At 44.3% G+C, this 13,107-nt stretch overlaps 1 protein-coding gene across 4 annotated transcripts in view; it reads left to right on the forward strand.

Annotated features, from left to right (window-relative positions):
- Positions 1 to 13,101, forward strand: part of mei-P26 (E3 ubiquitin-protein ligase meiotic P26) — a 16,387-nt gene extending 3,286 nt beyond the window's left edge. For 3 of the 4 annotated variants that reach the window (XM_022795407.2, XM_022795409.2, XM_022795406.2), the window contains 7 exons: positions 5,239 to 7,531; positions 8,507 to 8,713; positions 9,088 to 9,225; positions 9,707 to 10,998; positions 11,326 to 11,712; positions 12,200 to 12,529; positions 12,807 to 13,101. In XM_022795407.2, the coding sequence (XP_022651142.1) occupies positions 5,555 to 7,531; positions 8,507 to 8,713; positions 9,088 to 9,225; positions 9,707 to 10,998; positions 11,326 to 11,712; positions 12,200 to 12,529; positions 12,807 to 12,978 (4,503 nt within the window). In that variant the 5' untranslated portion in view covers positions 5,239 to 5,554 and the 3' untranslated portion in view covers positions 12,979 to 13,101. The remainder of the gene's footprint in view (positions 1 to 5,238; positions 7,532 to 8,506; positions 8,714 to 9,087; positions 9,226 to 9,706; positions 10,999 to 11,325; positions 11,713 to 12,199; positions 12,530 to 12,806) is intronic. The other variant, XM_086985327.1, reaches the window with a different exon arrangement.
- Positions 13,102 to 13,107: the final 6 nt, after the last annotated feature.

Consider the following 13,107-nt stretch of genomic DNA (forward strand, 5'->3'; position numbering starts at 1 on the left):
TATATATAGGAGGAAATCGTTAGCTACACGTACTCAGCATTGCCGTACAGTTGCACCGCAACAACATAGCAACACAACACAGCAACCGCGGTAATAGCAGCATCTCCAGCGCATCTTAATCTCTCTACCCCTCTCTGTATCAATGTAAGAGCCTGCGCATCTCTAACCTTCAGTCGAAAGAGCAGCTACGGGGTGAGGTAACCAAATACCTTAATCTACGATTGATTATATTCCATAATACCACAGCAGAAATAGGCAGCTATTGGTGACATCATTTGGCCATGTTCTAGAGGCAGTAAGAGTGTCACAGAAGTGACCGACAGTTGCCTTGGCCCGAGAACAACAACCGCGGCATCATCACATCGCCAGTAGATATATATATTATATATATAGTACATAGCAGTAGAAGGCTAGTTTCCACAACTACATTGTGAAAACGTTGCGGCTTAAATTGCTGCCACAAGTGCGACCAGTGCTGTGGTTGCTGCTTTCGTTGCGAGCTCCTCTAACGATTGTCGAAATAAACGACTTTTGCCGCTTGTGTGTCCGCCACCTGTCTGTTCGTGTCACAAATCACTGTTATCACAACACGTAAGATTTGTAGTACGATACTGTGTGATAGATCAGATGAAAAGAAAGCGGCAGACGGGCAGGGTACTCCAGATACTGTCCCACTAGAAATGGGCCGCGCCCGTATTAGCGGCTAAGTTGTGGTCATACACATCGACAAACGTTTGCCGATGTGTATGCGGTTTGCAATTTCTGTACATCTAACTATTTATAAATATGACAGTTATGCGTGAATGCGTGTATCGCCCTCGTATTCGGTAGTATGTGGCATCATGAAATTAATGATAAAGGCCGTTGAATGGTGCTCCGCTGGCCATACGCTCTACTACGCTCTGCGGTTTGTTAGCGTCGGTTGCTGCGGGTGATATGTGAACCAACGAACCGCCGACGTCGGCCAGCTGAAGGAATTTGTCGTTCCTACTGTCCTCGTTTCGACGCTACGCCATACGCAGTTAGCTTATGAGACTGCAACTGCCGGCGACTAGTGGTTGCTAACTGATTTCTTGCTTATTTTCTAACATGGCCGTCAGTAAAGGCAGCAGTCCATCTCCGCTCTTGACAGCGGTACTGTCGCGCCTGGAAACGTTCGCGCAGGTCGGACAGAACACAGTCACCGTAAGATGTTCAGGGTTTGAGGGTCAACCCTACCACGCGCGCTTGCGCATAGTACGCTATGCTGGTGGTCGTGCTGCTGCTGCTGTTGTCGTCGTCAAGGGTAGAGCTGCTCTCAGCAGCAATAGCAGTGTTCAGTAGATGACACCACACAATGGCAAGCCAACCACAGGCGTAATAAAGTAACGGCGGTATCCCGCTGTAGTCACGTTTCAACTGCGGTGCGTGTTTTTCTCTCAGCGGAGGAGGAACTATTGGTGGGTCATATACTCCCACTAGGCAATCGACAAATGAAGCAAAACGACCGACGAACTATCACACCATCAGATGATAATGGATGTTTGAATAATTGTAGTTGCTCAGCCATGTTGGGAAGATGCTAAATTAAGGCATTAAAGTTTCTTGACTTGAATTGTGGTGTATAGTATAGCTATCTCTGATTGCATCCGATAACCAGATCATGTTCGGTAACCATTGACGTTTGCCACGTGGTGGAAACATTTTTAATTTCTGTTATCTTGAACGGGCTGATGCGCGATAGTAGACATTTCGAGCTATATGCTGTTAGGACCGCATTTGAACGAAGGACAGTTGTAGTCTATTTCGAGTACAATGAGATTGTAGATCTGTGTATATTCGTTTAGCATTGAACATATTAATTAGTGGAGCAGTAAAAAGTAGAAATTCTGGTATGCACTTTTTGTCAGCATTCTATTGTTCGCTGATGAATCACAGAAGCCAGGAATATCAATTCACCTGTTATCAAGAAGTTTGATGTCAAATTGTGAACTTCTAACCTTGAGGTGAAACATTTGTATGTTATAATAGGGAAATGCACATGTAGACCATAAAGAAGACCAACTGGCTATCGCCACTTAATTATGAGATAATGACCAGAGCGGCAACGCCGCTTGTAGACGCTGAAAACACTGACACAAGTTTTCGAGGTTTTCGTTTTTTAAAAATTTAACTGGGATTCTCAGACATGAGATTTTCGATGCAGAATTTTTCCGTTTACTTGTCAAAAACTATCAGTACCTAGGTCCAGTTGTATGCTTTAATACACATAAGCGCATATACATAACAGACCACAGGGTTCGCGCTACTCCCGTTTTACCGTTGGTTAGTCTTAGTACTCTGACAGATTTGTTGTTCATAAATCTGTCAAACATAATTTATAGCTCGGGAACGTACCAACAATTATTCCTCTGCACCAAATTTAGTAACCAGTAATACAGTAGAGTTTGAGCACAGGTGCTAACGTCGTTTTTGGCGTTCTACGGCGGATTTGTTTTTTTATCCAAAAAAAGTCCATGACTATATCCAAACAAACACATATATTTCAGCGTAAACCTTTTTGCAAGTGCGAAATCGTCATTCTTGACGATGTGTATTCAATATAACCACTATTTACTGCGATTACATCTTCAATTCGGGACCTAAACCGGTTTGTAACATATTGCAGTTAAGTGTCTAGTTGAAATGTTAGGCTGACGGTAGGTCAAAAATCTCAAAAACGCAAGTTCTTCGAATCTACACTCTACAGAAAATCTTTCGGTGTATTTGTCGCTCGGAAACAAGCAATAACGTAAGCCGATCTAAATCCGTTCTAAGTTTATGGTCATTTGTAGTATTCAAATTGATTCCTTAAGGTAAACTTTTTTACGCGGACCGCTAAAGATGCATCTTAGGAAGATTCGCGCGGATAATAAAAACGGTTGGCAAAATTTTCCTTGAAGTTTAGCTCAATCGGTCGTAAACCAACGGAAATATTTATTTTACCGCCTTTTCCATGCCACCCAGTTTGGGTGGCATGGAAAAGTCTGTTTAAATTGTAAAAGAAGCTATTGGGTTATAGCTGACTGAATGGCTAGCCGGTATCCGACGTCAACCATGTTAAAAAAACATTTAGGTTCATACCTCTGCAAAGGTAAAATAAAACTTGCTTGACAGCAGAAAAGGCGCGGGGTGAAGCCTGCGAGTGGTATGCTAGCCTGGGCGCTCTACTATTGTAACCTTACAGCCATTATTATGAATCTAATATCGTATTACTTTCCTTGCTCTTAGCAACTTAAGAATGGGTTGAGCTGTTTTCCAGTGGGTTTTCGAGCACATTTCTGGCAAATATTTCTGTTGTTAAAAAAATTGTAGTGTGTACTGATGTGTAGGTATAATACTTAAAAGTAATTTGTTGTTAATCATTTCTGAAAAATTATGTATATAATTGAAAAAATATTAAATATACATTTAGGTTAATGCGCAATTATCTATTATAAAAAAAGGAAAACTTTCCGACAACAGAGTCAGCAAATATTTCATTAGATATCTATATCCATTTTGAGAACAAAATCAATAGATTAGCAAAGTCTATTGGAAGAAGGCTACTCGATTCGCGTACATCCTTTAAAAATCTACCAATAACCAACCCTGTCCACGTGCGTCTCGGAAAAAAAGTGAATTAGTCAAGAGTAGAAAGCCACGTTAGAAAAAGTGAATTAGTCAAAAGTAGAAAGCCACGTTAGAAAAGTGAATTAGTCAAGAGTAGAAAGCCGCGGTACAGAATCATCAAGAGCCAACATTTCACGAGCTAGACAAATTTAGAATTGACGGAGCCTCGTGGCGGCGAAAAAACATACAAAATTAGGTGCACAAGCGTAATGGATTAGGTGTCAGGGTATTCGGAACAAAACAACTGTTCGCTTACATATTATACCTTATAGGCGTATATTAAATTGGTTAAATTAATTGGATAGGACAGGCGCGGGGCAAAGCTCGTAGCCCTGTCTAGTTTTAAGCTAAGCAAAAAGCTCTTAATTTTACTCTGTATCCATGCGGCATAAAAAAGCGCTTAATTTTCAAATTCAAGCACCAGCCTTTCCCCTCGCGAGCATAACGAGTGGTGTTGTTTCAAAAAAATGTTTTTTAATGTCATGGATAACGGATCAACGGATACTCTCTGTAACAATTAACTTAATTCAAATTTAGGCCCACTACCGTATATATATGTGGAGGAACGATTATGCACTGTTTTCTTTAAGCACCATGACAAAACGTGACACCCATACTGATGGCTAATGTTAGCACTAGCGATTAGCGATAATGTATTGGTTGTCTCTGTGAGACGAGTACCACGGGGCAGATGGAATTGGCCAGTGTGAGTTTATCATCCATCATCAGTGCCAAGTGGACTACTAACGAAGCATACCTTTCGGCAGATTAGAATAATAGTTTTTCAAGTTATCTGTTGTTGAAACTAAACGGTGTAGAAGAAGTGAAGGGGGTAGATTGAATTCAGATCTGTATTCAACAACAGCCTAGACAGTGCTGTCTATTTAGGTATATCTAAATTATCTAAAATATAAAATAACATCTAAATAAACAGTACTGTTTGACGTAAAACCGAATTGGAAAAGTATTTTTTAAAAGGAATTCAAATCTTTGGAATATTTTACTTTTCTTGTTATTCCTGCATTGCCGATTGTGCTAAATAGTAGAGCCTTATCAACCAATGCGAGATATCGGCACTCCTTAGCGTTATCCAACAGTTTCCTGACATCTGTTTACGTAAAAGCGTTCTTCACTTTCTGTAATGCCGAGAATGTCTGGAATGCAATGTTCAGCTTCCTTCGCCACACACGACCCTATTCACACACAACCCTATTTCAACCATAGGTAGTCAATCTGTGTTTGGCTGGCGTTGTGGCGGACTCTCCTCATTTCCAGTGCTATAAAGTATCGGAAGTCGCCGCTCGTATGACTGCAAGTAACCATTCTCACAACGAGCTGAAAAGATATTTCGTATTTTGGGGTCAAATGTATTCCGGGTTGTTTTAAGCAGAATAGTGTAAAAGTAAACGCTAAGGAGAAATAAGGTAGTTTATAATAATTGCCAACCGCATAGTTTCATCTCCGAAGATGGCTAATCTATACAGAGCATGAGGCACCTATTTCAGTACTACACCAAAGCGTGCGAATAGATGCGCGAATGCATTGGAATCTTTTACCTACTAACATTTTTGTTTTTTCACGTTGGTTCGCTCCTTTGATTTATTACAGATCTCGGTGGACTCAGTAGCTGGCTCCATTAAGCAGGTGTTGATCACTACCACTGTCTTCGAACGGCTTCCGAAAAAAATTGACACATTCACTATCCTTGATTGGTGTAACTGTCATCATTTGTGAACGCAGTAACAAAGCCGAAAGGCTACATTAATAAAGAGATCAAACTACACCAGAACAAAGGTGTACATAGCAGACTGCAGGAACTGTAGCCTGACTACAAAGCAACAATACAAGCTTATTCCTACCGCAGTGCGAAGAGTACTTCGAGACGAAGTCTGTGGATTAGCTTGCCGCCAATCTGGCGGCGCCCATGACGGACTGTCTCGTGTCATCTGGTGGCCTCGGGGGCGGTCCTGGCATCAGCGTGGCCGGCGGCGGCAGTAGTAGCAGCAGCGGAGGCGGCGGAGACGGTAGTGGTCCTGGGGACCAGGAACAACCTCATCTGTCGCCCGCCCTGGAGATGTTCGCAGCAGCGGCTGCTGCAGCAGCTGTAGCCGCTTCAAACGTGTCCACTATCGCTGGAAGCGCAGCTACTGTTCCGTCGACTGCCGCTACAACTGTGAGCACCTCCTCCAACATCGGCAGCATGGACCCGACGCCCATAACCAGCAATCCCGGTAGTCAGAGTAGCCTTCGACACCATTCACCACCATCGACGTCATCGTCGCCATCAACAGCATCGGACACCTCTGTCTCCGGTACTTGCGGAAGATTTAATGATAATAAAGTTGAAGGTGATGGCTGTTGCGCCATAGCGGCGACTACCATCAACACCTCAAACTCTGGCGCAACGTGCATTGCCGGAAGCGGCCGTATCCGAGAAAAACATCTCATGCAATTGATCAATTCGGACCCATTAGAGCCGTTCGGATACGGCCCCAGCCACGAACAACAACAACAACAGTCGCAATCTCAGCTTCATCCCTTAAGTTCTGATGGCGGTGACGAAAGCCATAGTGAAATCGATAACGTGACTGGCAGCGGTGTAAGCTCCGTTGACGATAATAGCGCCATTGGTCTTGACAGCTTTGGTAACAACATTGAGAAAGTACCGGAACACAACAACCTTGACCAGGAAAATCAAGATGCCCTGGCTGCTGTTTTGAACGCTTCGGAGAATCAAAAGGATCTGATAATGATGGTCTACAAGAAGCTGCAGCAGGAACAACAGGAACGAGAAAGAATGAAGCGTTTACAAATGCTCCGAAAGTCAGTCGCTGCGGAGTCTGCTCAAAGCATCGAAAGCAAGCTGCAACAGGCGTCGCAGCAGCAGCTTCGTCAACAACACTTGCACAGAGAAGGTGACGATAAACAACTACTGCAGCAAATGCGAAATGAACGCGACAACGGGCAGAGTCCCGTTGCAACCGCCGCTTTAGATTCAACATCCATTGCTGCAACTACTCTCAGCGGCCTTCTTGAGAACCTTAATAGTTGTACGGAAGTCGGAGGCGTCGATGTCGACGAGAAGCTGCTAATGCGACTAATGCGAAATTCAACAACCCAAGTTAAAAGCGTTAACGATATCGCACCGGTCGCCGATACTCTGACTACTAGTAACAAAGCGCTCGGTAGCAATGGCGGTAGGCGTGATGGACATCATTCACCGAGACCGCAACATCACGACCATCTTGGCAGTAACCATGACAACGTACTCGGTAACCTTGAACGCGCCGACGATGTCGGAGATCTTAACGAAGGTGAAGTCGGCTGTGTTGCTATCGCGGTTACCACAACGGAAATCAGTGCCGCTCGAAGCATTGGTTCGACTTCGCAAACTTCCTATCAAAGTCATATTGCGCCTACTGCAAATGTTGGAAGCTTCCTAATGGACGATCACGATGAAGATGAACTTATCGGTAGTCATCACGACGAGGATGATGATGAAGAAGATAATGACGATTTATTAGGCGGTAGTCTGGAAGGCGACGATGATGATGGGGTCGGATCGGGTGGAGGCGGCACCGGAGGTGACGGTGTTTGTGGGGTCTGCCGTGAAGCATATAGTCAGCCACCGCGTGTGCTCAACTGTTTGCATGTATTCTGCGAAGCATGTTTGGCCAAGCTTCGTTCGAAGAAGAGACCGGCAGCGGTGTCAAACTTTGGCCAGATGTCGACGAAGGCACCAGTCGGTGGAGGTTTTGTCGTACGCTGCCCGAAGTGCCAGGTGGAAACGGAATGTGCTCATGGCGTTCAGACGCTTCCGCTCGACTACGTCCTCATTAATCGTCTCGATACTGAAGCCATTTACAAGAGGACAGCCGTTTGCACCAGTTGCAAGAGTGAGGTACTATACAGTTTAAGTTATGTTTTAATAATTCCTTTCAGCAGCAAGTGCGTTTTTTGCTTTGTTTAGTACTAACTCGCATTCCTATGAAAGGAAATAACAAAAGTGTTTGACACCAGTGAATTGATCGCTGAAATCACTTCGCTTTAAAACAAACACGACAATTGTAGTTTTTCAGTTCGGCAGTCAGTTTTTGGTATTCTGCAGAACCGGGATGAAAATGTAGGTGTAAGTATCCACGGGACAACATACGATGCGGTCTGCTGCCCCTTGTACGACATATACGTGGAGATAGTAAATTTCTGGCATATCGGTGATTTGTTAAAGCTACCTCATAGATCACCTGTAACACCTGAACACAACCCTGACGCACTATTGAACTTTAAGTCTTGTTGTAACACTTCATTGGTCATAGCCTAACTCTGCCTAGTCTCCATACTGGCTGATCTGTCAAGAGGGCCAGCCAGTCTCTATAACTAGGAAAAAAAACGTTCTCAGCAACGGATAGATGCTAACAGGTGTTCCTACGCTGTTACCGTTTTCCTGTCGAGAACATTTCAACCTTTCTATAGAACGATTATGATTATAAAGACTTCCCAGATTTCCCTAGAGTACCTCCTTCTAAGAGAATACTCTCCTAATAGTTTGGGTATATAAATTTGAATGTTTTAACACCTTCAAGAGAAGTTTTGGGGGTATTACTGGCATTCAACATACTTTCATGCACTAAAACACCAATATTTTTTTCGATTTTCTTCCCTCCCTGCTGACTCAGCGCCAGTTATGGAATCAATTCTTATAGAGATTGAATGACTTGCTAGTAGGAAACACAGACGTTGTGTGTTTAGGTATCACATTTCGAGTTCCGCGACCACTCTGTAATCTCTCCAGAGAAAGAAAGCAAAAAAACGTACCAATGTTAGGATATGCAGTAATTAAACCCTGTTGTACTTTTATCGGTTGTCATTTCCACAGGACAGTGCAATCGCTCGCTGCCAGGATTGTTCAAATTTCTTGTGCTCCAACTGCCGAAAGGCGCACTCATCGATGTTATGCTTCGAGAACCACAAAGTAGTATCATTTGAAACGTTTGATCAGGAGCGAGCCCAGATCCACCGCGCCGTGAGCTGTCTTAGACACCCTCGCAAAGTCGCAGTCCTTTACGATCCAGTCTGTGGAACAGTGCGTATCGCGCTTTTCGTATTTTCTTGCAGATCGTGTTTTCAGCAATTCATGATTCTGGGCAGCTAGCTAGAATCTTCTCTTTAGAATGTCTTTTGCTTCTTCCGTTCTACCTAGATTCCATGGCGTGCTAGCTTCAATGGATGGCTAGTAGGGCTTTATCATCTAGGAATAACGAGCTCTTTTTGCACTTGTCGACATTTTTGCAACAATGTTGGCCTAAAATAGGAAGATACACTTAATAAATTCAAATCAAAGGAGATGCATTGTTTTCCCTAGGTGGAGTCGGGTAGTCGTTACTGGATGGCTGATATTCAAGGACAATGACGTATTGAATGCAGCAATGAATTTTGTTTCTCTCCTTTTACTTTTAGGTTATGTGCAATGACTGTTTGGTGGCAGGACATCAGGGCCACGGCTGTAAAAAAGCTTTGCACTTCGATTCTCGTGAAAGGACTGAGCTTCAGAGTTTGCTCAACGATGCACGTCAGAAATTCAACGCCTTTGATGACGTGAGTTCCTGACACAGTATGTAGGTAGATGTTTTTACGAATTCAACTAATTGCACACATTTTTTCGTTGCGTTCATTATATGGTAAGCAGGTACTGAAAATTAGTTCAACATAAAGTTGTTCTCTCCAACTGTTTTTTGTTTTTACTTTGATATTTTTAATAATTAACCAAACACATTCATGTTTATTGTAAAAAGCAGAACAGCTGCTTTTTTGGTAGGCAGCCCATTATGAGTAAGGGTATTCTAGAACGGTCGGATGTCCTTTTCGCTTTTGGGCATATAAACTGGTTTCCTTAACACCTCCCGCCGCATTGGATAGCTCGAGAGGTAACTTGGATTCCTACAAGAAGCTTGCAGATAGTTTTGAAATATTTATGGCAGAACTTATCTACATCTGAGGACAACTGCAGTCGTAATAAATCTCAAAAGTTGATCTTGGAGAAACTCTAATATGATTACATTTCAATTTTTTGTCGCAGGCAAACGATGCGTTAACCACATCGCTGTCGGAGCTTCAATTGACGCGTGATTCCGTGCGTTCATCAATAGAGGAAACTTTCATTACGTATAAGAACCTTTTAGAACGCGCGAAGGACGTGGCTCTTGAGGAACTTGAAAAGGTACACTCCTCGCAGGAGATGCGGGTTATGGACGATATACAGCAGTGTCAGGAATCAAGGGTACATCTTGAACATGCGCTCGCTTTCGCCGAAAAACTGGTGAAATACGGAGATGCCAGCGAATTTTTGGCACTTAAAACACTTGTAACTTCGCGAGTGCGGAAGCTTACTTGCAGTTGTCCCCAAAGCAAGGATCAAGGGGAGCTGCGATTCGTCACCGATGAAGCAAAGTTTGCGCAGGCAGTGCGCACGCTCTTCGGGCACGTTGTACCAACAAGCGGATCTCGGCAGCAGCAGCACCAGCACCAGCAGCAGCAGCAGGAAAATAACCTTCTGCAAACCGTACAACCACCTTCAAGCGATAATACCATTGGAGGCCTGGATTCAAGTCACAATAGCGTATCAAGCGTTGGCAGTGGAACAGCTGGCAGTTTGTTGAGTTCACCATTCGCGCCTGATATCAGCAATACGAGTGCGGCCGGTCTTTTACCATCGGATATTGTGGACGCAGTGAACTCATCGGCTTCAAGCATGGTACCTCCGGGTCCACACTTCGGCTCTCTCGAACACGCAGCCAGCGGAGTAGTCCATCCAATTTTGCCGCCTGGTGGACCACTATCAGCAGGTGGTCCACCGTCTTTACCTGCTCTTGATCCTATTGTGGCTCCAGCAGAGATAAATGAACTTCGTTCAGCACTTGCACAGTACGGGCTTGCAACGCTGGCGGGAGTGGAACAGGTTGATGTTCTTCCGACCCCCGACGTGCTTCCATTACTCGTGCGCGATGTAGCTACGGGGCCTCGAGGTATGGTTGTAGGTGGGGAATCTAGCCGAATCGGACCGCCCACCGGTCCACCTTCGGCGGTATCCTCTGGTCCCACTGAGGAAGAGAACCATCTCATGAACAACCTGTCAGCATTAGCCAAGATGGGCCCGATGGGACCGGCTTCGTACGCTGGGAGCCCCGTGCCTCTAAATGGACATGGAGCCCCTCTTCGTGGTGGGTCCGGACCTGTTGCTCCCTTGGCAATTGCTGCAGGTCCCCTCTCAGCGGGTCTTGATGCCAGTAGTTGCGCACCAGGACAACGAAGCCCAACCTCAAGTGTCGCTAGTGTGACTCTCTCTTCGTCAACGCCTGGGCCTGCTATAAAGTGAGTGGCGCCTCGAATTTTCTATGTAGCATATAATATTGCTTATTACACAAATCAATCTATTCAAATTTTCGATCCACTCATCACTTATTATGCGACCATTGGCCACAACTGGGGCTGGAAAATACTCCGTTTGTGTAAACTAAATGTGGTCGCAACAATAAGGTCCACTTTGCAACAGGCGACGAAGACCCTTTTAATGTGTCGTAGCCGTACTTTAGTAGAGAACATGTCACGTGTCAATAAAATCCTACTGAAAATTGTTCAAACGTTTATCAGTCGGAGTCACTTTGTAAGGCGAAAGTCTCTTTGTTTGTATTCAAATAGTGTAAGCAGTACAGGAAACAGCTCTAGCGGAGGAAGCAGCGCCGGTCGTGGAACACGCGTGACTCCTATGCATATTCGCATTAAGTTCGGCCAACTTGGATCAGGGCCGACGCAATTCTCGTCCCCACACGGTTTTTGTCTGGGACCCAACGAGGAGATTGTTGTGGCAGACACGAACAACCACCGGATGCAAATTTTCGATAAAGCAGGTGAATTAAAGAGTGAGTTCGGCACTCAGGGCAAGGAAGAAGGTCAGCTCTGGTATCCTCGAAAGGTGGCTGTCATGAAGTCCACTGGAACATACGTCATCTGCGATCGCGGAAACGAACGAAGCCGCATGCAGCTGTTCACCAAAAATGGAGAATTTATCAAAAAGATCGCAATACGGTACGGGCATTCCTTCATGCACCAGTCTAACCTTTTGTACTATGTTTCTATTCGCCCTTGACGCAAGATTGTCTACGCTTCAATGAAAGTCTGCATTATGTTAATAGTTTTTCCCATAAATAAAACACTCCCCTAATGAACCTATTGGTTAATTTTAATTTACTTTAAAGCCTAGCTTCCATAGTTTTCGGTATTCGAATAGGCCGTTGACTTTCCAAATCTAGGCATACTAAAAGTTGCTTGGTTCAATGGCTGCTGTCGTCGGAAATGGATAGCGGCTTTTCATACACGCATACATAACAAGTGATGCTAAAAAATTAAAAATCACGCATACATAACAACTGGTGCTAAAAAATTAAAAATCCGCTTACGTGACCAGTGTCTTTCATTTCGTGTTCTAGCGAGAGATGTGTAGCACAAAAATAATGTTAAGTGAGATGCGTCAGTATTGGTGAACTCAACGGTTTTGTTATTCGTACACTCGCAGATATATTGATATTGTCGCCGGGTTAGCGCTGACCAGTGACGGACGCATTGTGGCTGTGGACTCCGTCTCTCCGACGGTGTTTGTAATTGCCGAGACCGGTGATCTGCTGCTCTGGTTCGATTGTAGCGAGCATATGCGGGAACCCTCTGACATCGCCGTTTGGGGCACAGAGTTCTACATCTGTGACTTCAAGGGACACTGTGTCGTTGTGTACAATGAGTGCGGCAGCTTTTTGCGGCGAATTGGGGGTGAAGGCTTGACAAATTTCCCTAATGGAATCGACATATCCGACCATGGTGACATTCTTGTCGGCGATTCGCACGGAAACAGGTATGCTTGTTCGTTTCGCTTTCGATGGTTAAATTTCTAATATACTGTAGGCTTCCATTGAAGGCCTATTAATATTTGATCGTAGTCGCATTAAATCATTTGGCTCGGTTTCTTTAATAAGCAAGCAAGCAAGCAAGCAAGCAAAGGCAATTCCATTTAAAAACCAGTTGAATCTGTTGTGCAATGTTTAAGCGATATTTTTGGCAAGCGAGTTCATCGATTTTTCCAAACCGTTACTAACTTCGTCGTTAACTTCTAATTCATGTTCGTACATTAGGTTCCACATTGTGGTTTTCAATCGGGATGGACAGGCGATTAGCGAATTCGAATGTCCGTACTGCAAGGTGAGCCGCTGCTGCGGACTGAAGATCACCTCTGAAGGATACGTGGTCACGTTGGCTAAGAATAATCACCACGTGCTTGTCCTTAACACGCTGTACATCACCTGAACGCAAATCTGCGATTTGCAAGAACCTATCGTTTGGAACCTACGTTAGAAGGAATTAATACTTAATGAAAAACAGACTATACGTGTGACTAGCTCAGCTTAGAAATAGCTGAATGAATGAGAACATATA

This window comes from Varroa destructor, unplaced genomic scaffold, assembly GCF_002443255.2.
Source record: "Varroa destructor unplaced genomic scaffold, Vdes_3.0 BEIS01000003.1, whole genome shotgun sequence".
Taxonomy (NCBI): Eukaryota; Metazoa; Arthropoda; class Arachnida; order Mesostigmata; family Varroidae; genus Varroa; species Varroa destructor.